General features: G+C 43.5%; 1 protein-coding gene across 2 annotated transcripts in view; it reads left to right on the top strand.

Moving 5' to 3' along the window:
- LOC128767385 (A disintegrin and metalloproteinase with thrombospondin motifs 2-like) overlaps positions 1–27,762 on the top strand; it is a 90,867-nt gene that overhangs the window by 15,972 nt on the left and 47,133 nt on the right. For both annotated transcript variants that reach the window (XM_053879404.1, XM_053879405.1), the window contains exon 3: positions 26,730–26,898. In XM_053879404.1, coding sequence (XP_053735379.1) covers positions 26,730–26,898 — 169 coding nt within the window. The remainder of the gene's footprint in view (positions 1–26,729; positions 26,899–27,762) is intronic.

Below are 27,762 nucleotides of genomic sequence, written 5' to 3'. Positions count from 1 at the left end.
ACACCAATTTTTAATTTGGGGTCCTCAGGCCAGTGAATTCAAAGCTTTCCTATCAGCAAACAAACTCGACTGGTGAACTCCCTGCTGCCACGATGTGAAGACAGTAGTTTCGAATGCATTTCAAGTGAGACGGGGCGATAAATGATCGTGGATGTTGCAGTAAATATGTTTGTGTTGCTTTGAACAGTCCAAGCCGAGCCGCGACCGTCGGAATTCCGGACATAACATGTTCTGATCCGATCGCTGACCGGGCCAGACTTGCCACACCCAGTTTAAGAAATATTCACAGAGCGCTCTGATGGTATCCGTGGCTACCGTTGGTAACCTTGGTGATACCGGTGCAGATATGCTGCAGTTGGTGGGCGTTTCCAGGGCGTGATATTAAAGCATAGCAGCGTGTGTGTGTGTGTGTGTGTGTGTGTGTAAGTGACGATGGTCTGTCTGGCATTCTCAGTCAGACGGAGCTTTTATTTACATGCGCTCTGATGCAGCAGAAAACACACGTCCCTGTTGTCTTCTGGCACAATAACCATCTCCTCCTAATCTTACTGAGGAAGAGTCTCTGAGTAAATATGCTCCTGATTGATGTCCAGGGGCCTTCAAGGCCAGAGCAGCTGACCAGTGTGTTTGTGATGTATGGCCCGCCGATCGTGCCTCCTCAACACTATTGTATTCTTCATCAACACGCAGCAGCAGCAGCAGCAGGGTCGGCGCTACAGGTGCCTCTCCTCCGCTCAGCCCTGTGTTTGTAGCCTTATATTGAATAATAAGATAATCAATAAAGCATTTAGAAGCCACATGATTCAACAGCAGATGAGTCTTAAACTTAAATAGAGCCGGGGAAGTAATTACATTTGTGTTCTGGGGTTATTTAGACTGCGCTCATTACAGCAGTGGAGTATCAACACCAGTGAATTAGCTCGGCTGAATTACCGGGGATCAATTGGCTGTTTGGTCAAACGCAGGCATGTGCAGGTGGGCGCGTTTCCCAAGGCCGTCTTAGCAATAAAAACATATTTACATTTGTGGACCGTCTCTCGGGACATGCTTGTACTTTATTGTGGTTAAATGCTTGTGGTAGTTACATGGAAAAGTCCGATGTATTGAAGCCCTTGAATGAACCTTGTTCAATCTCACTCCGGTGTATATGGCTGCTGCCTCACTGTAAAATACCATGTACGACATCCATGACGTCGGATTTCCCTGTCGGAAGATGGGAGAAGTCTCACCACCCCGAGTATGCAATCCAAGGTGGCTGCTCAACATTGAGTATTATTGTGTGTATTTGACTTCTCACTATTTTTTTCCCCAGTAAATTGCTCAAATGCATAGTGTTATATATCTAGGAATATTTCTATTCATTTGAGATGTAAACGCCATATATGCGAACCGCCTTTCCGACATCACAGAAACGCTGCACAGAATTTAGAGGAGTTGGCGATCGGGCTGGGACTTAAGGAAAACAAGTGACAAGATTTTTTTCTAATTCTTCTGCAGAAAATGTTTCAACATTAAATTAGCATTTTTGGATGTGGACGTACAGAAGGTTGGCAAGCATGTGACCCAAAGCGGCGCTCTCATTGCCTTCTACTTAGTTGTTGCTGACCTGCGCTCTTCACAGGTCACAGATGGTTGGGTTTGGACTGATGTCCATCTGACCACCTGCTGTGTCCACAAGGGGCCTTTCATGCAAGAGATTCTGTCTCAGCTTATCAATCTGAGATGTGAGCACAAGTGAACTGGGCTTTGACCCCCGGACTTCACTCTGCCTGGTGTGATGAATTTAGTCCGAGTATCCTCTACTTCAAGCACAGCAGGCGGTCCTGTCTTCCTGTCCCGAAGCAGCTGTTTGGGACGAAAACAAGTTGATAAAAGACACAGGTTTTCTTATCTTCAGCACATTTGACTCAGCACATTTTCACTTCCAAGGTGGGACTTCTCCATCCCATGTTGACGCAAAAGTCAGCCTTCCCTGTTGCTTGTCCATGTCTCACATGGTATCTAAAGTGAACTCATTTTCAGTCACATGACTGAGCCACTTAAGGTGCTATACATACCAAGTCAGTGATCCACACACGTCCCAACCTGGGTTTGGACAATGGAAGGAAAATGTTTGTTAAACCAGTCAAACGCTGGTGCGTCAACACGCCATGTGGAAGGGTGACTCCGCCGTCAACATAGGACTCCAAAGCCGCTTGAAGATAGTTGCTATTTGATGCCTTGCTAGAGAGAATGGACTGGTTTTCACTGAAAGATGTCCAGCTGTCACTGGCGTCTTCTTCGTTGTAGCTGCTTTCAAACAACACTTCTCTGCTCGTACCGCCCCCAGCTGGCCCGAGTCAGCACTGAAAAGAAGGCGGGGACTACCATCATCCAAACACTGCAGAATCTGAATCACACGGCTCAATGAGTTAGACAAAACGAACTTGAAGATTTGACCTTGTGAGATTTGCTGTGGCCTTTGAGCAAGCTTGACCTGACCATCCACACTGGCTGAATTCTTGACGGAACATCTCATCACATGCTTCCTATCATCAAAAAAGATGAAAGAACTGTGCATTTTTCTTTCTTATTTGATGTTTTTGTTTTTAATCTGACACACTCTGGCTTTTTTAACATCCCTAATCCCTCAGTGAGCTCTCTCACTAATGTACATGGAGCAGCACAGCAGAGGGAAGGAGATGCACTCACTGAGAAACTCTCTGCTTCCCAGAGAGGGTTGAGGCGGAGGCCAGAGATGTTCCCTCGTCTGTCGAACATGCACAATGTCTGTCCTCCAGAAGAGACAGATTCCCTTTGCCTGAGCTGCCTTCATCGACACATTAGCAATCTGCTGCGTCGAGCATTTTTACAGATACTACAAAACATGCTGTCCAGTAAATGAGGGAAGATGTCAAGTCATGGAGCTCAGTGATGGTTTAATGTTCCTTTCTAGCCTTGCGTTCATGAGATAATGATTAACTCTGGATTGCATTCTGTGATGTTCATGATTTCCACGATCAAATATTTGACCCGATGAAGGGATTTAATACGGAGCTGCTCAACAGAGAAGCTGTCAAATGCTTTTCATTCTCTACAATCATTTAGATTGACTTTTGACTTATAATACTACATTACATTATAAATGACCACAATACTCAAGACAGGTTTCCAACAACTGCATGTTGTATTTCTACCTCTCTGGGGTGAAATGGAAAAGAAACTTTGGCAGACAAAATGCATTTTTTGTGAACTGCCAAAAAGATTAAGAAAGTAAACAGCGCCCATTAATTCTTGGACGAGCCATTGTTTTTCTTGAAGGCTAAATTTAGCTTCTCTGTTAGTTGTCAAACGTCTACCTGAACTCTTCTCCTTCATCACTGACCCATCGCACAAAAGACTCACAGGAATTTCACCCTGAAGCTTGGACATTTGTCAGCAAACTGCATCCTGGCACATTAGTTTTTCTCATCTTAAAAAAGTTGGCTATAACCACTGACATTTATCGTCGTGTGAAAGTGCTTTTCAAATCACACAAAGTGGTGAATCTAGTCCCAAGCCAACCCTGTCATGCTCTCTTCGACCATATGTAAGAAGTTGCTTGGCCATATTTGGCCCCTGGGCCTTGATCTTTTCAGCGACTGCATGTCCAGGGAATGAGTATCTGGGGTCCAGGTGTGCTATCAGCTGATGAAAACTCTGGTCTTTGACAGCAGGACACGGCTGCTCGTCCAAAACACAATTAACATTGTTTTCCTGCTAGCTTCTGCTCCATTAGCCTCTTGTTAGCATTCAAATTCAGCGCAAACAGCATTGTTTTCCCACGGTAGCTTTCTCTGTGGATGTGAGAATTTCCTGCTTTGTTTTGTCGTTTTTGTGTCGTGATTTAAATATGAAATAGTAATATAATTGCTTGTCATGTATCAATATAAATAGCATGTTATAAAAAAAAATCGGCAATGTCATAAATGCCTGTATTGGCGCCGATAAACCGGCCAAGTGGTGTAGCCCTAGCTGCCACCATTGTCATAGACTATTGAATTAGTGTAATAGGAGAAATGACTGACACTACAGGACCATCGTGATCCAAAAAGTATCAGACCATTTCACAAGGACACATCAAAGGACATTTGTTTCCCGCCATATTTTGAGCAACTGAAATTCAAATATGAAGTCTCAAAATTAGGGATGCTCCGATCAATCAGTCACAGATCGTGATCAAGCAAATTGCCCAAGCAATAATAACCCGCCTCCATCGCCATTTTGTAGATGGGTGCAACGTTTGTTAGCCACCTGAATCTGAAACCTTTGGAAACATCCGGAGTGGAAACTTCCATAAATGCAGTCTCTCTCTGTCTCAGAGTCCCACTACAAGCGGCCAGTATATAAATATTTCACGGACATAGCAAAGTCTCAAGAGATTCACCAAACTGCGACGATGTTGATGTTTGATGTTTTCTCATCCTGTACTCAGGAGGTCTCATCATTTTGATTACAAATTCATTGTCAATCCATGCGATCGGTATCGGTGATCGGTGGTGATCGGCACTCTGGCTGATCAGTATCGGTGATCGGCAGCAAATAACCTGATCGAATCATCCCTATTCAAAATGTAACTCTATACTGAATAACTGCTACATACATTTCTTTCTGTTTTAAGTTAATATTTACAACATTAGAATCAGACATGAAGGCGTGTTTGTCAACACAACTGATCGCTCAGGTCGTCGGTGACTAGCGTACTCTCAAAACAGTCTTTAGTTGCAGCCCTGTACCACACAGTGAAGGCAGGGGAGGGAGAAAAAAAATCATCTGTGTGGCCTCAACTTCCCCCGAAGCTTGATGTTTACATGGCTAGACGGCTGCAAATGCCAGCACCACAGTCTGGAATGATGGATTCTCTGCAAGTATGTTAAAATGTGCTAATAGCATAAGTAGTTTTTGAGATCAACATTCGGTCACGAGGAATGCACCAAGCTTTTTTTTTCCTCCTCATACACGTCAGACCTCCAGGATTCCTTCAAGTTTTGGATTGCACACCAAGCTTTTTGAACTGTATTCAAAGGTGTTAAATAAATCCAGTCAAATCCTTTTTATAAAGAAATAAACCAACCACATTACATGCTCAGGGATATTTATGTGGTCAAATGCCCCGCGTGTTTTAAGTGCAAAGGTCCTGCCAGTGTCCAGATCATTTAGATTTAACTATGAATTAATAAGACCGCTGGAGGAAGGCTAGGCAGCTGAGGGGGCGAGACAAAGAAGAACAGAGAGAGGACGGAAGGGTGAAAATTGCTCAAGCTATTTTCTCATCGTGTTGGTGGATCGGGGAAACATTAGACAGCGCCGACTTTGTGCAGCTACAGTTTACAGCTTCATGACCTGAGTTACACAAGACGATGACTTGAAAGCATTCAAAGGAAGCGCCGAGAAAAGGTTTGATTTCAACCAGGAGATTTGAGCTCCGTTTGTTTGCTTGATGGTTGTTTTGCTGCATCTGAGAGACAGCTCTCACCAACTGTTTTTAAAGGTGTTTACTACCGAAAGTGACTAATGTATCATATTTGGTGGGTTACACTCCAGACAAAACACTGCTGAGTCACACACTGACCAGTCATGAAAACCAAAAGTATGTTCAGACAACTGCGGCGTCTTCTGCCAGCTCATGGGCTTTTTTTTTCATTTGTAACTTGTTCATTATCAGAACAAACTAGGGATGTTTTTTTCTCAATTTCTCAATTAATCGCACTAAATCATGGCAATTTAATCTCATGTCATCTGTCATGTTGTAGTAGTGTTGTAGGCTCTTGTGTTGATGACATCTTCCTTTAAGTTGCATTTACACCAGATAATGTGCGATTAATTTGCCATTAATCGCAAGTTAACTCAGCTTCAGTGCGATTAAATGGATAATGTGCATAACTCAAGTAATTGAGGGAATTACATGCACAAAAATACATGCATATTAAAGCTCCAAAAATAAAGAATTACATGAAAAACAATGGGATTGTTGGTTGGGAGATGATCGAGAGAAAGAAGAGCTTGTCATTTACTACCAAAATCCCAGTGTCACCCTTGCTGAACTTGAGAAAGGCCATGGAGTGTGTGAGCCACAGAGAACTGGACGGTGGCTTGGTTGACTCCAGTGAAGAGGAGGCTGGTGTCGCGCTCATGAAGACATGGATGCTGACACATCCAGTCGGTCAGATGTAGATTGCCTGGGATTTTGGGGAATCTGAGGTGAAAGCACAAGGGTTACTGAGAGTATGATGGACGTAGTTTCTGCATAAGTTTCTCAAAAGCCCCACGGTGAAAGAACTATGAAAACATACATATACATTGGTAATGTACTTTCTGTATGTATTTAAAGCTCTTACGAACTGCATAAAATACTACTGCATAGTATTGCATGAAAAACTCAAGATAACTTGCAATTTCATGACGGAAAAAATCCACTTTAAGCTTGATAAGCTGATGCTGTGGTGTGTATATACTGACATATACTAACATATAAACTGACGGCCCTTGTATAAACATTTTTAAACAGATGTACTGCAGTACACAAATACTGCCTGTTTGGTGGATGGAGCGTGTGCTCTCATTTGACCATGAGATCATGTATTCTGTCATGTTCTACATTAGCAGACAAGCTCCTGAAGCATCACCTGAAAACCACATTTCTATTGTACTACAGCACCTTTTAAGCCTTTATCAGAGGTGATTTAATCTGGAGCTGGAGCTGCAGTTTTATGTAACCCATTTAGACGTTCAGCCGTGAGTCTGCTTTGTTTATATGCTTTTCTTCAAAATTGTTTGGATCTCATTTAAAAGCAGTTCTCTGTAACCTTGCAGCTCGCCGGAATATCAATAGCATTACCACTGAGCTTTCCTTGACACTTCCTGAAGCATCTCCCCCTCACATGTAGCACAAGATTCTGGCTGATAGATGTTGTGATGCTTTTCAAAAGGCTGGCCATGCTGACGGATATCTTTGCAGCGTACGCTGTGCCCTTCTCTCTAGTGTCTTGCCTGCTGTGCGGGGCTGTTATGGTTTCTATTCACTCGACGGCCTTCTGTAGGCTTTAAAAAAAGTGTGGATTTGTGTGTGTGTGTGTGTGTGTGTGTGTGTGTGTGTGCTCAATCGCAGAAGGACAGTAAGCCGAGGGTTAAACAGCACAACAAACAGTGTGTTCCGATTCCACATTGTTTGACGATCAAGCATTGATCTGTAACTGTCAGGCTGTCATGGTCACTCCAGCCTATTTCTTTTGCAACACTTGATCGGATTTTTCAGAGCAAGAACGCTTGTTTTCAGCGCTGTATTTTCAGCTCATTTATTTGCGATGCAGCAAGTTAGACGTTATATTGGGTGGATTTTACGAGCTTTTGCCTCAAATTGGCCTGAAATTTAGTGACCGCATTTATTTCTCTTATACTGGCCAGAAAATTCAACATAACGTTTACGTTTCCATCACTTCATGAGAACATTTAACTGCATTCTATTGAGCTTAGCTTGAGGCGGGAGAATATTACAAACGAAACTGTCCGTGTCTGTTTCAGTTGATGTTACTGATCACATCTAACACTCAGTAATGCATGTGTTTTTTTTGCATTACTGTCACCAATATATCCACCAGGGGGAGCAGTCCAAAATCCAAAGTTTATGACAACGACAAACTCCTAAACAAACATGGCGACTGCGGACGAAGTATTGTTAATATACCTCTTGAACAAAAGGGGAAGCGGAGGCTTCGGTGAGGGACTTAAATTTATGGCGATTGGAGGACGAAGAATTTCCGCCATTGTTGTGTCTTGCTCGAGTCTCAGTAGAGCTACTGTACGTATTCGGTAGTGACAGCAACACTACCTCCGTACTTTCCAGCTGTACTGCCCCCATAGTTTGGCCCTTATTCGTATACTAGGTGGAAACATGCAAATGACAAAATGAATGCAGAGCACGGTCAAAAGGCTCTGTCCGAATCCAGATCTGTGTGTAACGTTGAGCATAAATGGGGCTGTAAGTGCAATGTATGCAATAAATTGTCGGCATTGTGGTGATGTGTAACCGTTGTTTTTTCTTTCTGGGGGCGTGGTCAAGATGGTGAGTCGTTGATATTCTAGTGTATTGATGAACCGCTTTGTTCGGCCATTTGTTCAGGTTTTCCTTCCATCAAAATGTCCAAATTAGATTTTTGTCCAATGAAACTTGACTTGACTCTTGCCGACTCTTGACCCGGCTGAAGAACATAGAAAATTATGGAAATGTCAAGGTGTTCTACCTGAAAGTCGTGTGTGTAATTCTCAATTTGCTTGATGACTGAAGGTTTATATTCTGTCACAGTATCAAGGCTCCCTCAGCGAGACTTGAAGCATCGGCTTGACCATCAAACTGAAATGAAACATCCAGAAAAGGTTGGAAACTTGATCGACCAAAGCTCATTTCAGTTTTAATACATAACAGGAAGAAACTGCGGTTTGATAAAAGTTTGCACCATAGTTTTATTTTGCTGAAAATGTACCTTTGTGAGCCCTGGTTGTGTTCTGCAAAACGATGACACACAACCCGACAGTTTGTTAGCAGAGGCATTTACCGAGGCAGACATAATGGCTGTTTGTTTAGCAGTAGTGGCTGTAAAGTGATTGAGCGCTGCTACTGCCGTCAGATGGCTGCGGCCTCCGCCAGCCAGCGGAGAGCAAAGAAAAGATATTTTCACCACATTTTTCATCAGCTCTTTTGCAGTCATTCGTGTGATGTGGAGTAAATCCTCCTGACAGTAATGGAGTAGTTTATCTTATTGGAGGTGCATTTTAATCAGTTGACACGCCAGTCATGTTGACGTCGCCCTGTTTCCAACCTCTGAGAGTCAGGTAGGTACTGGTGATCGTGAAACCTTTTGTTTCATACCTGCCGCCAAGATTCATAGACTGGATTTCCAACATGACGTTAAAGTTTGCTTTTTCAACCTTTGCTTTCCGGCGTGTCATTGAAAGATTTAACGTTCTTGAAAAAAGGAATCTCCTGCAGGTTCTATTATTTCCACAGTGGTAGTAGTCGATCCCGGCCTCGACTCTTAACCTTCATGGATCCATCCGATGAGAACCAGTCGACAGGTCTTTCCAAGAGAAAGATCCAAAACTTTACAGTTTAAATGTTCTGTAACGCTACTTACATCCACAACCACACAATGGGCAAAAAAAATCTGGGCCCGGTAAATAAATGCATTTATTATAAAACGTTTAAAAGGAAATAAGAGCCCAAACACAATGGTGACTATTTTCATTCTTAGAAGCTCTAATTTTGGCATAAAGTGTCTCTGATGTTCACCACTGACTCTGCCTCACAGTAAAAAAAAACGTTTATATTTATAAACATTTATAAATATTTATTTTTGTAGAAGATTTGACATATTATGATTTAAATTACGATGCCAGACCACAGAAAAATAAAAAAAAATAACTCAAGTTATTGGAGGATTTACTTGAGTTTTTTTTTTAATTGAAATGGTGCACACAAAAATGCATGTATATAATACCTCAAAAATAAATAGTTACATGAAAAACAATGGGATTGTTGGTGGGGAGATGATATGGGCAAAGAAAAGCTGGTCATTTAGTACCAGGTTTTCAGGAAGGCCAAATATAGTTATTTAAGGTGAAAGCAGAGGGGTTACTGAGAGTGTGATCGACATTGTTTCTACATAAGTTTCTCAAAAGCGACACAGTGATAGAATTATAAAAACGTATACATTGATAATATAATTTTTTGTATGTATTTAAATCTCTTACAAACTGCATAAAATAACTTCATGAGCCATATTTGGCCCTCGGGCCACGGGTTGAGAGGAGATCACATAGATATTCAAGATAACTTACCAGTAACTTATAATAATAATTATGCAATTTGCACTGAAAAAATTTCACTTTAAGCTTGATGAGATGATGCTGTGGTGTGTGTACTGACATATACAAACATATAAGGTCAGTGATTCAGTGCTATTGGCAGCCGTAGATTGGTGGAGGTGACAACAATCGCCTGCACCTGAGTGCTGGAGCTGTTGCAGGTTCTCCCACTCTGCACTGCCAAGCAACAAAGACCCTCTTAGACACGAGTGCGGCAGGATCAAACTAGTGAGTTACACTTCTTCGAGAGTTAGTTCGATGACTCACTGCATTACAAATGCATGACTTCTTTTGAAAATGCGTATCATGGTTGTCTTTTTCTGCTGATATTGTCTGTCATGTGTTGCTAGTTTTAAGAGCTGGTGCAGGTCAGGGGGATGCAGTTGTTGATTTAAGTGATACTGAGCATCAACACAGTGAAGAGACAAGTAACAAAGCTTTATGTTTTGGCATAAATTGTTGACTCACTTCGGTGTGAATGTCTTGGGTCACATCCAGCTGAATTCTCAAAGTTGTTTTTGCCTGCAGGAAAGAGAAAAATAGAAATAAAAAGACCTTTTTTTTCCCCCCGAAATCCTCCTCGTGTTGCATTTTTCCTGCCAACAATGACAAGAGAAATGGAGTCTCTCAAATCCTGCCAGACACACAGACCCATATTGGCAGGTAAGTTCCCGCCTCAGTATCCGGTCCTATCTTGTCTGGTGCCAAGTGTGCCAAAGGCCTGGCGCTTGTCTTTGAAGTGCAACAGGCCATCCCTGTCCTCAAACATGACACATATGGGGAACCCAAGCTTCGCTTCAGGAAACAAACAGGGCATCCCACAGAACGGCAAACAGAAACTTCAGTCGAAGAGGATGCGGGGCTCGCTGTAGAGAAACGCTATATTCAGGAGGGGAGGGAGCTAAGTCCCTTTGGGCAACGGTGTCACTTCCTTTGAGTCTTTTTTGAGGAGTCTTCCGTGGTGTTCTTCAGTGTACAGCACTATACGCTGACAAATCCCCCCTAACCCAATTTTCTAGGCTCCCCGTCGTCTGCTGTTCTCCTTTGTCGACCGTTGTAATCTATTGTGATCATTTCTAAGAAGATTATGAAAGCCTTCATACACCACAGCTCTCTTTGTGTTTGCTAGTTTTAGTGTGTTCATTACGAGTTAGTGGGTTAGTGGGTTACCATTTCAGTACAGACTTGACATCGCTGTAATAAGTTTCATCAGCGATGGCTTTGTCATGTGATCTGGCTTTGTGAGACACCACGGTGCCGTTGCTGTGTGAAGATGCCCTAAAGCAGTAAATATGGAGATGGTGACAGTCTGGAAGGAGGTATATGTTGAGATGGGAGTCGCTGTGAATGAAGCTATGAAGGTGAACAACCTTGTATGAGTGAGTGATTATGGAGTGTGGTTGTGTTTGCACACACAGTTGGTCCCTTTTCCTGGAGACCAGGATGAACCCCAACTGAAGGAGAGGACCATATTGATGTCTTGAGGCCAGCAGAGGAAGAACCTTCCCAACCTACATGTAAATTCTGGCCTCTGCCTTGGAGTGCTCATGAGGTCTTGAGGACACTGTGTTTGTCCATCTTGGCTAAGCAAGAGACAGCTTGAACTCAAATGAAGACCTCATGACCACGTTCTCTGCAAATAAACTCACTTTACAGGTGTGGAACTTAAACTTCCAAGAGAGGCTCAGAGTAAGCGTGGAAAATAGAATGAATGCAAGTCAAAGAACTGCAATGTGGATGCATTGTTTGTTTACCAGTTGATGGCTTTGTCACCACCCATATCAAACAACTTGACTCCCTGGTGAGATGCTCTGGGAAAATGGAAGCCACAGAGCAAAGCCAAGACACCTGGGATAGATTGGACAACAGAGTAGGCTTGAAATGTGTTAGGGTTCCCCCATTAGGACTGCTGCCCCCACGACCCAAGCGTAGCTAGGAGGAACTATGTATTATAAGTGGCCTGTACTACAACAAGTACACTAATATGGTTCAGTATTTGTGACCAATAGAACCTGACTCTATGACGGTGTGTTAGAGGAGGAGAGTCCAGCTGTAGGTTTGGTTTGGACTTTTGAAAAGTCTAGCTTTTTCAAGGTATATGTGTGCGGCAGTGCATGCCTGTCCGCTCATTAAATATTAAACTTGAACTGTCAGCCCTTCTCTGGAGGAACTTTGCCTTCAGGCACGTCCACCTCCAGCTTGCAGGCAGTGAAAGGAGACATGGAGGGAGAAGAACGAAGAGAAAGTATGACTCAAGTGGCAGATTTTTTTTGGTCGCTCATCTTGCCCCATATATGTCTTCGCTGAGAGGAACATGAGGCACCATGAAAATCCCGCAATTATTTGTTTCTATTTGGGTTGTCATGACGACAGGAAGTGAAGGGAGCCTGTGTCAGGTGAATGTTGGTTTGACCCTCCCCTTTGAAGCTGACAAGTACTTGAAAAACACACACTGGAGCTCGCCTTTGGCCTAGTCAGCATTTCTTAAACAACACGGAGATTGTCATGAAACCGGAACCACTTTAGAGATATGGATCATGTTTTCATTTCTTCACTTTTCGCCGGTAAATAAGCTGCAAGCAGACAATGAATAAGTAAAACCCAAAGTTTCTGGAGCACATTATTCATGTGACGCTGCCCATCCAGTACATGCGTCCTTTACTTCAGTGCAGTCAAGAGGTAGAGGAATGTTACAGCTCTCTCTCTCTCTCTCTTTGTGCTTCAGCTGATTTGAAGTGAATGAGTCTCTCGTTCTGTTCGCCACGTAAATATTTCAGCAGCTCAAGCTCTCGCGCGCTGCCTAGCCGTCATGCTAACTTGTCATTGACCATTAGAGCAAAGCTGCCTGCGTGGCTACCTTATCCTGCTTTTCTTTTATTTTCCCAATTTTTCTTGCCTTTTATTGGTTGGTTTCCAAGTGTAGTTGTGTAATCCAGGAGCACTGAAGTACAAATCAATAATCTTTGTGCATAAGTAGACTTGTGTGAGTCTCAACTTTGACTTGGTTATTTTCTTTAAGGGCTTTAAAGTTTAAAAAAAGAGTTGTTTGTGAAGAGCACATGGAAGGAAACTGACCGACGCAGCTTGTAAGTGACACCAAGTCTCAAAAATATATAACTACAGACACTGCGTCAAAGTTATGGTGGCATCTAAATGTAGTCATAGCAATTCATGTGTTTCTTCACTTCAGTTTTGTTCAAGTATTGATGTATTCATTCATGAATTCATCTGATGATTCTCCCTGTTACATGTCGCCGAGCTTTCATTTGTGCCCTTATGTTTCTAAGTCATGTTTACTAACTGGAGCAGACAGGTGGTTTCTCTTTCTGCATGCCAACAATGTAACTCACAAAATCTGCAGATTTGGGTTATCAAGGTGCTGTGGAGATGTTAGCGTGTGTTGCATCATTAAGTGTGTGTATATCGAACATGAGAGCTTTGCGGTCACAACATGTCAGATTGACAGGTGTCATGGTGTTGCAACGCTGATGCAACACAGTTGGCATTTCTGCTCTGCATCGAGGTGGACGTGAGTTGCAGGCATGAGCGACGAGACCTGTTACTAGGGTTGAGCTTGACAGTAGCAACAGCCACGTTTTCAACATTAGCACGAGCGTTTTTGTACTGATAGTGTTGAAGGATGATAGAAATCCATCAGGTGCAGCTATTTGTGGTCACAAACTCAGGCCAAAATCCGACAAAATCCTAATAATTATAATTATGATTTTATTTAGCCTTTGACCAATACATTTTTTAAACTTGAGTGAGTGGCTATATCAATATTTCTTTCTACTATTTAATGATTTTTCTTTTGAAGAAAAAGGGTTTTGTGTGTCAGACCTATCTCATAACTTGGGTATTAACAAACTAGATAACTGCTGTTAAGCTGTTTTATCCCGTTTCTTTTCTCTTTTTTTATATAACTGAATTTAAAAATTGAAATTTGAGCTTAACAGGAAAGCAGCAAGGGGGGAAAATGAGTAAATGAGCAAATGAAAGTCAGAATAAATAAAAGAATTCATCATATATATTGCTACATTTAGAGAGAAGGAAAAGTCTGTATCAGCATGTCAACATTGACATGTGTTGACCATGTGCTCATAGAGCTTCTTCACTCCGATTCAATGATAAAAGTGAAGTCACTCACAAGGATATGATACAGAGTTAAGGTTGAAACATATGCCTCTTATTGTCACAGCCACTCACGCACACACGTGCACAGACAGAGCTGAAAGAGTCTGGACAGAGAGGACAGCTGGCGTTGTGGTCTAGTCACAATATGGAGGGAAGAAAGGACAAAACAGGACTCACTGGCGCGGCTGAAAACCCATGTATTCCTGACGTTGGTCTGAATGGATGGAGCTGCGTTGGTTGCCTGCCAGCGCTAGTATAGAATGAGTGCGTCTGAGCCACGGCCACCCCATGTTCCGTGGCCGATCTTCACTGAAAATGATGGCTACATTGGCGAGACTTGAGTTTGTCATGTTCATTAGAATCCTATTCAACAGCTAGCGTTTGAATTCCGCCCCTCTCCGCCGATAACGAAGGAAGATTCCCTTTCGCTGATCCTTATTTTACTCCTTCATGTTTTTTATTGCCACTTTGTTGCTCCCGGATGTGTCTTAAAGGGAGGCAGCGCTCATACCATCGCGCTGGAAGGAACAAATCCCTGCCAAGTGAGGTAAACAAAGATTGAATTCTGGTTATTTTTGCGAAACGCGGCTCTGCGACGTGTTAATGACCGGCGCAGAACAGCCCTGATGATGCGTGTGACCTTTTATCAATGGCTTTTATTGTCCACCGTCGCTCATATTTGCGCCGCGGAGGGGCAGCCCCTCCTACGAGGCAGTGCTCTCACTTTGTTTGACTGTTTCTCTGGACAATCTTCAAGCCGGCTCCAAGTCTGTCTGCGCTCATTAAAGCTGAATTATTGATACTGGGCTGAATTATTCAGGCGGGATAATTAGATATAGACAGTGGTAAACACAGGTGCAGCTGCACAGCCAAAGAAAAGAGTTGAGGGGGAAGGAATGGCCTTTATTCCCGCGGCTCGTCGCCAGCCCCCTCCTTTTTCATCCCCTCTCCTGCGCATCGTTCCCATCACTCCTGGTGTGATGTCTCTGTCCTTGACTCTCCAGTCGTCTCATTCTAATCCCCACTTCCTTCTTTCTCTGTGTCTTGCACTCCGCGCTCTCGTCCGTCACTCCATTCCTCCTCGGCAGCCCGAGTGCCGTCTCTCTTACCTGCTTTGCCGTTCTTCCTTTGCGCCGCACCCATTAGACTTTTCTTCTCCCTGTTGCTATGACATTAGCTATAGCTGTAGTAGTGTCAGGTTGGTCTTGAAGGATGACACTGGAGAGCCAAGTTTACTCCTCCCTTTTTCCTCCTCTTTCCTTCCATGGCTTTCTTTCTGGAGCTCTCTGTATCCCTCGCCTCATCCTTTACCTGGATCCACCTGCCTTGCAATATATGTGCGCAGTGTATATGGGAGTGTACGCTCAAATCTCCGTCCCCGCTTCTGTGCGGAGAGCAAACCTGCCGTGCACAAGTGCGGCACATGAAGGTGTGTGTGTTTGCTCCCGTGTGATGGCCTAGGTTTGACCTTGATTACCACGGCGACGGTCGAGGCTCCTCATTAGTGCCGGACGCAAAGAAACACTTGGGTAATGAGGGAGCGCTGTTGTCCTTAGGCACAGGAATACACAGAAGGAGACGCACACACACACTCACACAGATGCCTATGCACCACTTCATATTAGCGCTAGCATGCACCTGCTGACACCTGCACTTATGCAAGAAGAAGCCTCAGCCACACACAGGCGCACAGACTCTGGAGAAGATTTCAGATGCCGTTGTCTGGCTCCCACTCACATTCGCCGCCCGTCACACGCCTGAACCGCCCCGTGCATTTCACTGTTCTGCCCACCGGTCCTCAAAAAGCCCCTACTGTGCTATTTAAGTCCAAAAATAATTTACTGTTGCTTGTTCAAGAGGCTCATTTTTTAATAGTCATTTACTCAAGTCAGGTTCAGGTTAATATCTAAGATTAAGTTGTATTTGTTTCTTTCAGAGAATTTTTTTTTTCAATTTTTGTTTGTTTATTTTTTGACTGGTGGGAATTAATCTAACCAGATAGAAGATATGACCCTGTACAGTCAGGATTTCAACCTGAAGCTCGAAGTAATTCAGCTGTTGTAATACATTATGGGATTTATAAGTGATGGAATGGTGGGCAATTAATAAAGGACATGAAATTATATTGCAGACTATAACATAATTGTGACTATCATAGGCGCTTTTGAGTTACAATTATTTTAATTTTCATCTGATAAATAGCAAATATTTATGTTAAAAGCACCTTTTCACCTGATTTGTTTTTGACTGATATACACATATGTAACTCAGATTTAATATCTATTATACACACCATTTAATTTCAATATTTCTATGATATAATTCCTGATTTTAAATAGAATCTATTATTGTTATTACACTATTATGTACTATTATTATTATTATTATTATATGATTATTATTGTTGCTATTATATTATTATTATTTTGTTTCTTAAAATGTGCTTTTATCCATCAAAAAAAGCAGAGCGACTCAGCGCCTGTTGCGTTCCTTTAGAAAGCCCATACGTGTACGGTTTGTCTTTGGAAGCTGAAGCTAATGGAGGTGAATATTTCCTCTTTCACGAGGTGATTTTGGTCTAAGTTATTCACTTGTTATTGTGTAATTACCTTTTCTTTGGGCAGTGTTTCCCATGTTTGTGAAGTGTTAATAGCAAGTTGTATTCTCCCGCTAATAGTAGTATCTTGTAATCGCCCTCACGGCCCAGATGGGGAGTTCTGTTGTGGTGAGCGTGTGGCTGGTTAACTAATGAATTCTTTTTGAAGAAGCTTTTCCTTTAGGTGATCGGAAACATCTGCGCCTCAACGGCTGCGGCTCCAAACACGCTCAACAACAGACGTTTGCATTGTTTGTGAAGGCTTTAAAATGGAAAAAGGTGAATTTTGGTAAAGCTGGAATCAAAAAGATTCTGTTAATTCATTTCCACTCTTTTGAATATGAACTTCAAGGGAGTTTCGGGTTTATTGTCACATGTTTGGGCACTTTCTGACTCTGGAATTAAAGAGTGCAGTGAGAGTCTGTGTGCTCCCTGGTGGCCTTGAAACTGCTCCTTTTTGTGCCTCCTTCTCCGGCGGGGATTGCGCCTGTGTACGCTAATAGGCCGCACATCTGTATGCACGGTGCCCACATTTCATCAAAAGGGTGAGGAGCAGGGGAAACTCCCCGGCGCCGCGAGCCTCCCATTGGCTGTTGCCGCTGCTCTGGGAAGGCATGGTTGGGTGTGGGCTGTAGCCGTCCTCAGAGTGAGCAGGTAGGGGAGGGTCTTCGCTCTGCTCTGTTGCTAGGTTACAGGTATACCCAATAGATGTGGAGATATATTAAGATGGTGGAGATAGGATGAGCCGTGTGCGTGTGCGTGTGTGTGTGTCCTCCTGTGAGTGCATGTGCGGGACTTCCTGTTCTGAGGGTCACAGGGCTTTCAGGTCGAACAGGTGAACGCGACTTGAGAAAATGAATTCAACACTGGTGTTATGAGCAAAGTTCCTAAATCATCAGGCTTGTTTGCGGCGGATCTGAGGCCTGTGGTCGGGTTGTTATTCATTAAAGTGCTGTTGTATTAATCACAGAATGCTTGAGACAACGCTGCTCTGAGAACAGCTGCTCCGCTGCACTTAAATTGCAATCATAGAGCGGTCAGTCGCCACTAATCGGGGTCATTTATCAATCTGGGAGACCACACGCACACACACGCACACACACACACACACACACACACACACACACACACACACACACACACACTACCAGGCAGATTGCAGGCGCACACACACTCTGATCGATGGCTGGGCTGGGCAGCACAGAGCGGATTGATAGGTGTTTGGCTGGCTATGTTTGTGAGCGTGTGTGTGTGTGTGTGTGTGTGTGTGTGTGTGTTGGCCTGAGCGCGGAGAGGGCAGCGAGTGCAGACAGACAAAAGATCTGTTCTGATTGACTTCCACTCAATTAAAATGTTGGTCAATTTTGTCACTTAAACAGGTCCTTTAAACTCATCTGTCGCTCTGTTACTGCGTATCGCTGTATTTTAGCAAGTCGTACCAAGTTAAGGATACATGCAGACACATGCAGAGGTTTATGGAAAGATCTGATCTGAAATGGCTTTAGGTTGGGTCTTTGGAAGGACCATCTCCGGGGCATCCCGAGCCGACTGAATATCCAGTACTGGCCCTGTGTGACCCTTAAATGGGGGGTCAACCAGTGTCTCAACTGTACAGTGCTGTGGGTAACCCTGGATGGAATGTGCTTTTTTGTGTATACGTAGGGGTTGTGCATACTGGTGGTGTATTCTTAGCTTGTGCTTAGTGGTTTTTATGTCCAATAATGACCCCTACACTTTAGAAAGTCAATGTAATGGGTATTATCGAGGCCAGACCTGGGCAACGAGCGGTCCGGGGGCCAAATGTGGCCCTTTGACTACTTATGTGGCCCTCCTGGAGTTAGAGTAAAACTCTAAAAGTGACGTTTTTGTCTTGTGCATTGTGTTTTTATTATGATGCGACTGAAACATAACTTTTTTTCTGAACTGTTTGTCTTTTCCGTTGGATATTTCTTGTCCCTTAAAATACATCAGAAATGAAAGTAGAATTTGAAATGTATGGGACACATCGAGAATGTTCAAATGGAATGTGGTTTAAATTAAATAAAACTCAACAAACCATATTTTTCTCTGCATTTTAAAAGTGTAATTTCATAGTCACACATGATGTCATCACCTGATTTTTATTTTGAATTTTCTCTTACGTTCCTTTGTTTGGGTTTGACGGACCCCTCTGAACGATCACAATATATAAACGTTCCCCTTTGGAAATTCAGTTGCCCACAGCTGATCTATAAATACAAGATGGTTATGAAAAAATTTTGAGATGTGTGGATCAAAGTTGTTGTGTCAAGTTGGTCCTAAGAACCACAGGACATTCGTGGGCTGGTGAGAGGGAAAAAATGGCCCTAATTTTTGCTCAAAGACAGTAACATGAAAATGATTGCGTAGACTAAACAAATGTAAATGGTCTAATCAGTAGGTGTGTGGAAACGTGTGGAAGGAGACAGAGAAATTGCTGGACTCACTCATTCTGTCTGTTAATTCAAATGAAGAAAAGCCCTCCGATAGTCAGATTCCTTCCATATCTGCACTGTCTTGTTCCATCCCGTGAAATGTCCTCAGCTCCTCCCGCCTTCCGTCAGCGAAGATCTACTCCCGTCTGGGACTGGGATCCGAGGAGACAAAGCCTCTGTCCTGATGACTAACTATAGGAATTTACAGACGGTGTGGGGGCAGTCTCTCATGCAAACTGTTTGTCTGGCACTTTGTCTCATGGTTGATCTAGCAGACTGTTGGTGAGCCTGTCTGTGTCTGAACGTTGGTCCCGCACCTACATTTCCACTCATCGCGTAATGGTGCTGGCTGTTTTTAGCCGGTGATGGCTATTCTTCAGTCTTTTCCTGCAGTCTAATTGTCATGCACACACCATGTATTTCTCAGGCTAGTACTTTGGGAGGGGGAGGGAATGATAGGGTACTGCTAATACTATATAAGAATGGGATCATTCCAACTGGTGCTCGTGAAAGGTGGGAGGCATTTTTCATGGGTTTGTGGACTTTGTTTTTGTCTTTCCTCGCATAGTTTCAGGTCAGTTGTCATGGTCCGACCTGAGAAACATCGACAGGATTTTTAAAAAAATGATTCCGCCCGCAGTATGTTTGTCTCAAACATGAAGTCAACATGGCTTGTAACTTGTAATGATTCAAGCGGTGCGGGATCCAAATGCCGTAGCAACTTTAACAAAGACAATAATCAAACAAAAGGTAGAAAATGCAAGCAGAAAGCGTCACCAAACCGGGAGAAGAAAAGAGAGAAGAAAGTCCAAAAACTGAAGGTGTCACCGAACCGGGAGATCATGAACCAGGAATCCGAAAACACAAGACACGATGGTCAGGGAAAAACAAAATCACAAACGCCGTCGTCCACACGAACTCACGAGGGACTAAACTAGAATCAGAGGAAACAGGAAACACGCAGAAATCGGAAGCAAACAAAGAATAGAAACAACACTAACTCAGGCACCGGGGGGATTCGATCTGGCACCCATGGCTGGAAGCAGGGTGCGGAAGCGGTGGAATGATGATCTGTAGGTCAGTTCCAGCTGCGCGCCACATCCAAGGAGAGGCTCGAACAACAGGGAGGAGGAAAGAGGTAACAACGGAAGTGCTGCAAAAGAAAAGCGAATCATGACGTTGCTGAGATGAAGGCCTCATCTTCCGCCTCTGGCTTCGACGAGACTATAACTTCATTGCCTTAACTTTTTCCATGAAGAAAGCTAATCCATTGAAACTGCCTCTTTTTAAACCAAAGAAGCCTCAATATCACAAGGGAAAATATTGATTCGATGAAACCCTCTCATGCCATCTGATGATAAGTCTTGTGTTATTTTCAGCAATGTATTACACTGATACTTGTGAAACAGTGTCGTAGGTGACAAGAGTCTTTGTGTTGTCTTGTCCCAGGTTGAAAGACAAACGAAAACATTTTTTAAACCTACTTGTTCTTAAAAAAAGGTTTGCAGTCGCCATGTTAAATTTGCAAACGTGTTTATTCAACCATCGTCATCTGCCTCCAGTGACGCACTCTTTAGACTTTGTCCTTTTTTTTTCTTTACCTTGAGGGGTTACAGACAGCCACAGTCTGTGAAGTCGAAACCTGAAATAACCCAGATCCTCCCTCCTTTCCTTGAGTGTGGCTTCGGCTGCCGTGTGTGATCAAAAATTTAGACCATTAGATGAACAATTTGCAAATGAGGTAGACGCAGCAAAAAGTAAGGAGCGGAGAGTGACGAGGACAGGCCTGTCGTGCGTGTGCGTATATGTGCGCCCTTCTTTTCAGGGACCACTCAATGTAATGAGCTGAGCAAGATGACAGCGTCAGCCCTGCATCACTTAGTCCTCGGTGGCTTAAATCTCTAGAATCTGGATTACAAACGCAAGCGCACACTATAAAAAGCCGCCCATTCATGTGTTTAGATTGGAAGCGTTTGGTTTCCCTCTTTGGGTTTAATCTTCTTATTCTGTAAACACATTCCTCACGTCATTTATTTTGCCGGTTTCGCTACCCTGATATTGAACTTTGATCGCACTCCCGACACGCCACACACCTTCTGCTCTCTACCTCCCCCTTGAGCCAAGCAGCGGCGCCAAAGGTCGTACACTCCTCATATAGTTGGCTTCCCTTGGTGTTTCCACACAGCCTTTTCTTTTGGCTGCCTGCGTGAATCCTGGATCAAACATACTCCCTCGCCTCAGCCCGCCTCACTTCTAATCGCAACACAAAGGTGGCTTCCTCCGAGTGTTACATGAGTGAATAAAGGTACAATTTGCATCTAATGCGATTAAGGGAAATGCTATTAGAGAGTCCCCGTGTCCTATTAATTTCCGTCTTTGAAGTGATTCTTATTTTCAAATCGGCCCGATGATTGTACGAGTCTTATAACTAAATGGATTAAGGAATGAATTCACGGGTTCCAGTCGGAGTGACTCACTCTCCGAGCTATATTTGTCCACGCTTGTGCGTCCTGTGATGCCAGCAGTAGTAGTGGTATGAATGATAATGGGTAACATAGTAGCAGGGTGTCAGACTCGCCACACAGAGGCTCGCGCTGGCTCCTGCTTTCATTGTCACCGCAACATCCGCTCTTCTGGTCAAACACTTCACTACTGCTGCTCTTCAGTCTCATGTTTCCCCAAGGACACTGAGGCTTGACTCCAGTTACGTCTGTTTTAAAGCTACAAATAGAACTTCTGAGCATGAAGGATCTCCCCTCTTGCTTCTGGACTACGCCTGTACAAATCGGGGCAACAGATGATCTCCAGATCTTTGAAGTGAAATTCATTTGGAGCCTAACCAGCTTGTTTTCTTTTGCTATGACGTTTCTGAAGCTCCTCTGGAAGCAATGCTGCCATGCTTTTATGTCTTGGAGGGAAAAACGGATGCTCATATCAAGAAAAAAAACATTTGGCATAAGGCTTTTGTTTCGGTGACCATTGCCAACGAAGAAAATCGCATTTGGTCATCAATTCTCCCCAGGATTTTAGCAGCATAGGTGTCACGGTTCGAGGGAACGAGGAGGGAAAGCCACGTCCTGAGGACGTGGAGTTGGACCCAAGTGCGAGTGGTGAAGGTTACAGTTAGGCAGGAGCGAGTTAGAAATAATGTTTAATAATTAAACAAACAGAAACTCAACAGAAAGCGTCACCGAACCGGGAGAAACTAAGCAAAAGCTGAATGTACAATGAACCGAAAATAAATTACAAAAGAGAACTGGAAACACATGGAAACTGCGAGAAAACTAACTTAAGCCACAGGTAACTAGGAGAGACGAAAACACAATGGACCAAGAAGAAACAAAACACTAACTCAGGCACCAGGGTTTAACACAGAAAAATCCAAAATAAGCTAGTTCACAGCACGAGAGACCGAAACAAGAAGAGCCAAGAGAACGAGGAATTAAATGAGCTAGCGCACAGAACGAGAGACCGAAACAAGGAGAGCCACGAGAACCAGGAGTTACCACGGGGAAGAAGAAGAGTCCAAATCTCAGGAACTAGAGGAGCAACGAATCACTGGGAGAAATGCAGGAACTGGAAGACACGATCTGGCACACGTTGCTGGAGTCCAGGTGTTTTTATAATCAGGGTGATCAGAGGTAGATTGGCTCCAGTCGTGTGCCAAAGAAACAGGAAGAACGGGAGGTAAACAAAACCAGGACTCAAAAGACAAAAAAAAAGCAGGATCATGACAATAGGAGCCCACTACACCAAGTGTTTTCAGCTGCTTTTGTCTGCATGATGTGAAGTGTCGGCATCTTGCAGTACGTATCCCGATACAGCAGTGGTGATACGATACATTGCGATAGATTGCGATACTGCAAGTGCAGCAATACATTGTAATAAAAACTATCATTTCAAAGGGGAAAAATCAGATAATGCAGTACAATATCATGTGCATGAAAACAAGTTTATTGTTATGACGTCAGACCAGTTTCACAGTCCAACAGAGGGATGAATTCTCCATTAATCTCCAAAATAAGAACAAAAGAAAACACAGCAGCGTATCAAGTATCTATGTGTTAAATATTGGTCTAGCCAACTGAAAATATCAAGACAATGTCACACAATCAAGTATTGCAATATTTCATCAAAAATATTCATCCAATATTGTGCAATAAAGTATGGCAATATTTGAGTGTCTCAATATTTTTTTGCATCCATTAAGGAGGACCGTGAAAGATGTACAGTCCATTCTGTCGTCCATCTGTTCCCCCTGCCCCTCGACCTCCAACACATCTTCTCCACAGAAGACAAATAACCATTCACTGTCTCTTTATACATTATGTTTATTTGTGATTCATCAATAGTTTGATTGATTCGTGGATCATCAATATTGTTCGGCCAAATTCCGGTCACATCATCATAAGATGCAGTTATTCGTGGTAAAATAATGGGATCGGTAGGAAGACGGTCAAAGTTTTCGCATGACACGCAGCAGGACAAGAATATGGTTGGTGACATTTTGGAAGATGAAGTGAGGGACTGAGATTGATGAGGCACATTCATCTGCTGAGACGACCCCACGGGGGATAAGACGTGTTGACACAAGGAGGCCGCTGATGATTGCAAGGCTTTATTCACATTTTCCGGACACTATTTCAACAATCTTTCTCATAATTCTTGCACCTTACCTTCTTGGGCTTCAGAGGAGGAGAACACTTCTCAGTATGCAAATGAAAGCCAGCCCTTTGATGCTGCGCTCACTTGGCTATTTTGAAGGACACGTCCAGTTTCTCAGCTCACTCGCACCATCCCCTCTCTCTAACCCGCCGCCTCCTCCTCCATGCCGGCTCAGATCGATCCAACAATGTCTCCCGGTCCCACATGTCATCTTTTTTCTTTGACACAGCTCCTCTCTTCCGACTGCTTGGTATGCTGAAGTGGAAACACATGCACCATTGCAGATCTATCAGCTGCGATCGTAATGCTGCACCACGGCTTGGGGGAGCGAGGGGATGAGAAGAGAGAGGTTGAAAGGGTAAGGGAGGACGGGAGAGAAGGGGCAGGTCACCAGCTTACGCACGTTCATCCGGGATCGACGCTCAGGTGACGCTGAAGGGTAGAAGCCAGGAGCCCAGAGAATGCGCACATTTTTCCTTCTCTGTGATTGGCTTAGTAGGTTTCCATGACAGCTCAAGTTGTGTTCGCATTAGGTCAGCCACCGTATCATTTCTAAAATATTTCCAGTGCTGGTTGTTTCATGGAACCATCCCCGTCTGGTTTGCTTACGTAACTTTGAGGGGACACTGGAACGGAAAACTGCATTCTTCTTGAAGTTGAGAATGGTTCAGCTGCTATTTAACACACGCTGATGAGCAGTGACAGTGAGAGTCGAGAATTCTTCTTAATAAATGATCAGAAAGTTCTTTGGAAACTAAATAATTCAATCACTTGGTTGTGTCTAATCCTTGTTGTTTCTTCCTGTTAGTCAAGCGAGGGGTCAGTTAGTGGCTGTCTCAAGCAGGAATCTAGAATATTATTTAAATTTTGCTGATTAATTTTAGCATTTAGACTTTTTGTGCACCTCTTAACACAAACAAAAAGAATAATTTTTGGTGCACCTTTAAATAGTTTTTGCTTTTGAATATATATATTCACATGAAACCACTTGAACTGTGGCCCTTGAGTTTCAATCCCCATGTGGTCCTTGAACTAGTGGTGTATCATGCTCTACTACGCTCGCGTCTCTTCCTGTGAAACCCTTTGGTTCCGTCCTCAAAGGGCTTCATCTCACCTTCGCCTCTAATGTACATGTAATATACCGCCTCACTTCTTGACGGCTCATTCATGCACTACCCTCCGCTGTGATAGAGGAGGCGGACAAGCACCATATTGATGTTTTCTCTCTTCTCCACTTATCCATTTCTTTTGCTTCTTTCCTATCAAAAGCCTCTGCATCTATGTGCGCTCTCCCCTATGGCTTCCCTCTACAGCAGAGTGTTGCCTTGGTAATTACCAGTTGTCTTAAACAGACAGATGGAATAAGAGAGAGTGACGGCCAATTTTCCCAGAGCTTGTTTTCCCTGCTCTCAACTCTTTTGCGTATGTGTTCTGTATGCACATTTCTTGTTCTGTTTATCTCATCTATTGCTTTCCCCAATTCTCATTTATGTGCCTTTGAATTCAGTGTGTGTCTGTGGGTGTGTGTGTCAACAGTGATGTGCGGAGTCAACTGACAGCTAGTGACTTGTTGACGTGGACAGATTCATCTCCTGGTGTTCGGGTGATTAGTTTATATATCAGTCTAAGATAGCGGGTCACAAGCGGAAGGTCCCACTTGACACCTCGTGTATCTCATTGTGTCAAAATACCCAAGTGTGTAAATGAGTGACGCATTCTTTTTTTCTTTTTATCTGACATGGTTTGAGGGTGTTTTCTTTACATTTAGTGGCGGACACCTGAAGTCATGGTTCGGGCCCTGGAATAGGTCTGGTTGGATTCGGGTTGGAACTCGGTTGTTGCTCCGTGCCAAACAGTAGCTGAGACGAGAGTCATAAGGTCATGATGGCCTGGAGGAGTCTTGTCCATCTGAACCCATGCAGTTGGATAGTCAGGTGCCATGCTTGCATACTTAAACCCTTTAGTCGCCAGAGTTGCAATATTGCATCATTGCAGCATTTAAACAAGCCAGTCTATAAATATGAAGTCACTTGAAAGATGAGGAAGAGTATCTCCAGTGGATCAGATAAACAACCTTTAAAGTTATCTCATTCGCTATGGCCATCAATATACAAATGTGATGAGTACATTTACTTTCACACTGAAGATTTACGCCTGCATCGCTAATACAGTGATGCATAGCGGAGTTGACTTGGTGAGATGGATCAGATAATGGAAGGCCACATGGTCTGGTGGATTCTCCTCTCAGAAAGATCCTCATCCACCACCCTCGAGAGAGGCTGGCCACATTGAGTCAGAATGGACAAGTTTGGTGGCTCCTTCGCAAAGCTGATACGTTACGGCCGCAAGGCAGCTGATGCTTGTCGCGGCAGAGCTATCAGAACATGGTGGTGGACCTGAGAGGTGAAGTGAAGCATAAGGGCTGTCCATCAAGCTCTATTGGCTCGTGGGAGTCCTGAGGCAGCAGACAGGTAATGGCAGGCCAAGAGGAGTGCGGCTCTGGGCAAAAGCTCATGGGAGGAGTTCGGAGAGACCACGGCAGCAGCTTTCGTTTTGTCGCAGAGAATTTCTGTATCACCACCCGTTTGTTAGGGAAGGAATGGAACGCAAGAGGGCAATGTGGATATAAGGGAGAGGATTTTATAAGAATCAATGGGTGGATCTTTATGTAAACGTTCGGTGTGAATGTTGAACTTTCACTTCATTTTCATTTGTTATGACCCCAGTTAGACCAAACAGTTGCGCCACTTGACTTTTTTTTATTAGGATTGCGAAAAGGCAAACCTTCATTTGAACTTAAATCACATCTGGAAAGGAACAAAGGGTGTAACAAAAACAGAAACGGTCAAACTGACCCAGACAGCAGCTGCGCCGCACAATATGAGCACAGCAGACATTGAACAACAACATGGCATTTGCTGGGAGAGAGCCGCACTGGAAACCCTTGTTTTACATGGTGTTTTCTTTTGAAGTCATTTCATTCCAATCCTTCTCTGTTCCAGGCTGGTATGATCAAGACAGAGCAAGATGAGTTCTTCATTGAGCCCGTGGAGGGTGATGGAGTGATCAAGGAAGACGAGGAAGAAACAGGAAGGACACACATTGTCTATCGCTCCTCTGCTGTTAAGAAAACGCCCATCAGCAACCAAGCTGCCTACTACCACTCCAGAGGTGAGTCTGGCTCTCTGCTGAACAACACCTTGGTGCTCGCCGTATTATTCTAACGCTACAATTATTTCACCACAACCGCAATAGCTGAAGTAGCATAGTTAGCGTCGTTGTCGCAACAACGACAAACGCATGATTTTCTTCCACTGGCTAACCTCATGAAGTGTTACACTTGTGAGCTCAGGGGGTCCATTTACTCCAGACATCTTTTTCTGCTAATAGAATGCAATTTCCATCGATATTTCTATTAAAATATCCTTCTGGATAGATGAACTGCTAATGTACCCATGCTGTTGACGCTACCGAGACGCTAGCTGTAGCGCCAGGTGTAGCTACTGTAGATTGAAATACAGATTTACTACTAATATTGTAAATAAAAACATGTTGTTTTGCAACATTGGCGTCTGCAAGACAATTTCCAAACCAATGTTTTGTGGACAATATTTTCATTTGAACATCATATGGACAGCACAACACTTGAGGGTTGCAGCATGAGGGTTGTGGGTTTGACTCCTAAGGTCCTTTCTATGTGGAGTTGAGATCCCCGTGCTTGCACCATCCTCTGGTTTCCTCCCACCATCCTAAAACATTCATAGGCTGTTAATGATGTGTGGTTGCATGACTGGTTTTGTGTTTATTATAAATGATCATCTGGATAAAGAGAAGGTCATTGTGGTTCCTATTTTGTTAGACTTATTGATTGAACAACAGTGAGGGATATGTAGCCAAAAATAATGGGTAATGACCCTTTTATATGGTGCTCTAAATGATACAAAAGTGCTCTCATCATAGCACATTTTATTTGTGCTTCACACTGTCTATTTGCTGTCAAACAACATGGACAACGATGAAAGCAAAGCTCTGTAA

This window comes from Synchiropus splendidus, chromosome 11 (genome assembly GCF_027744825.2).
Source record: "Synchiropus splendidus isolate RoL2022-P1 chromosome 11, RoL_Sspl_1.0, whole genome shotgun sequence".
In the NCBI taxonomy this organism is placed as follows: domain Eukaryota; kingdom Metazoa; phylum Chordata; class Actinopteri; order Syngnathiformes; family Callionymidae; genus Synchiropus; species Synchiropus splendidus.
This window is presented reverse-complemented; position numbering and strand designations above follow the sequence as displayed.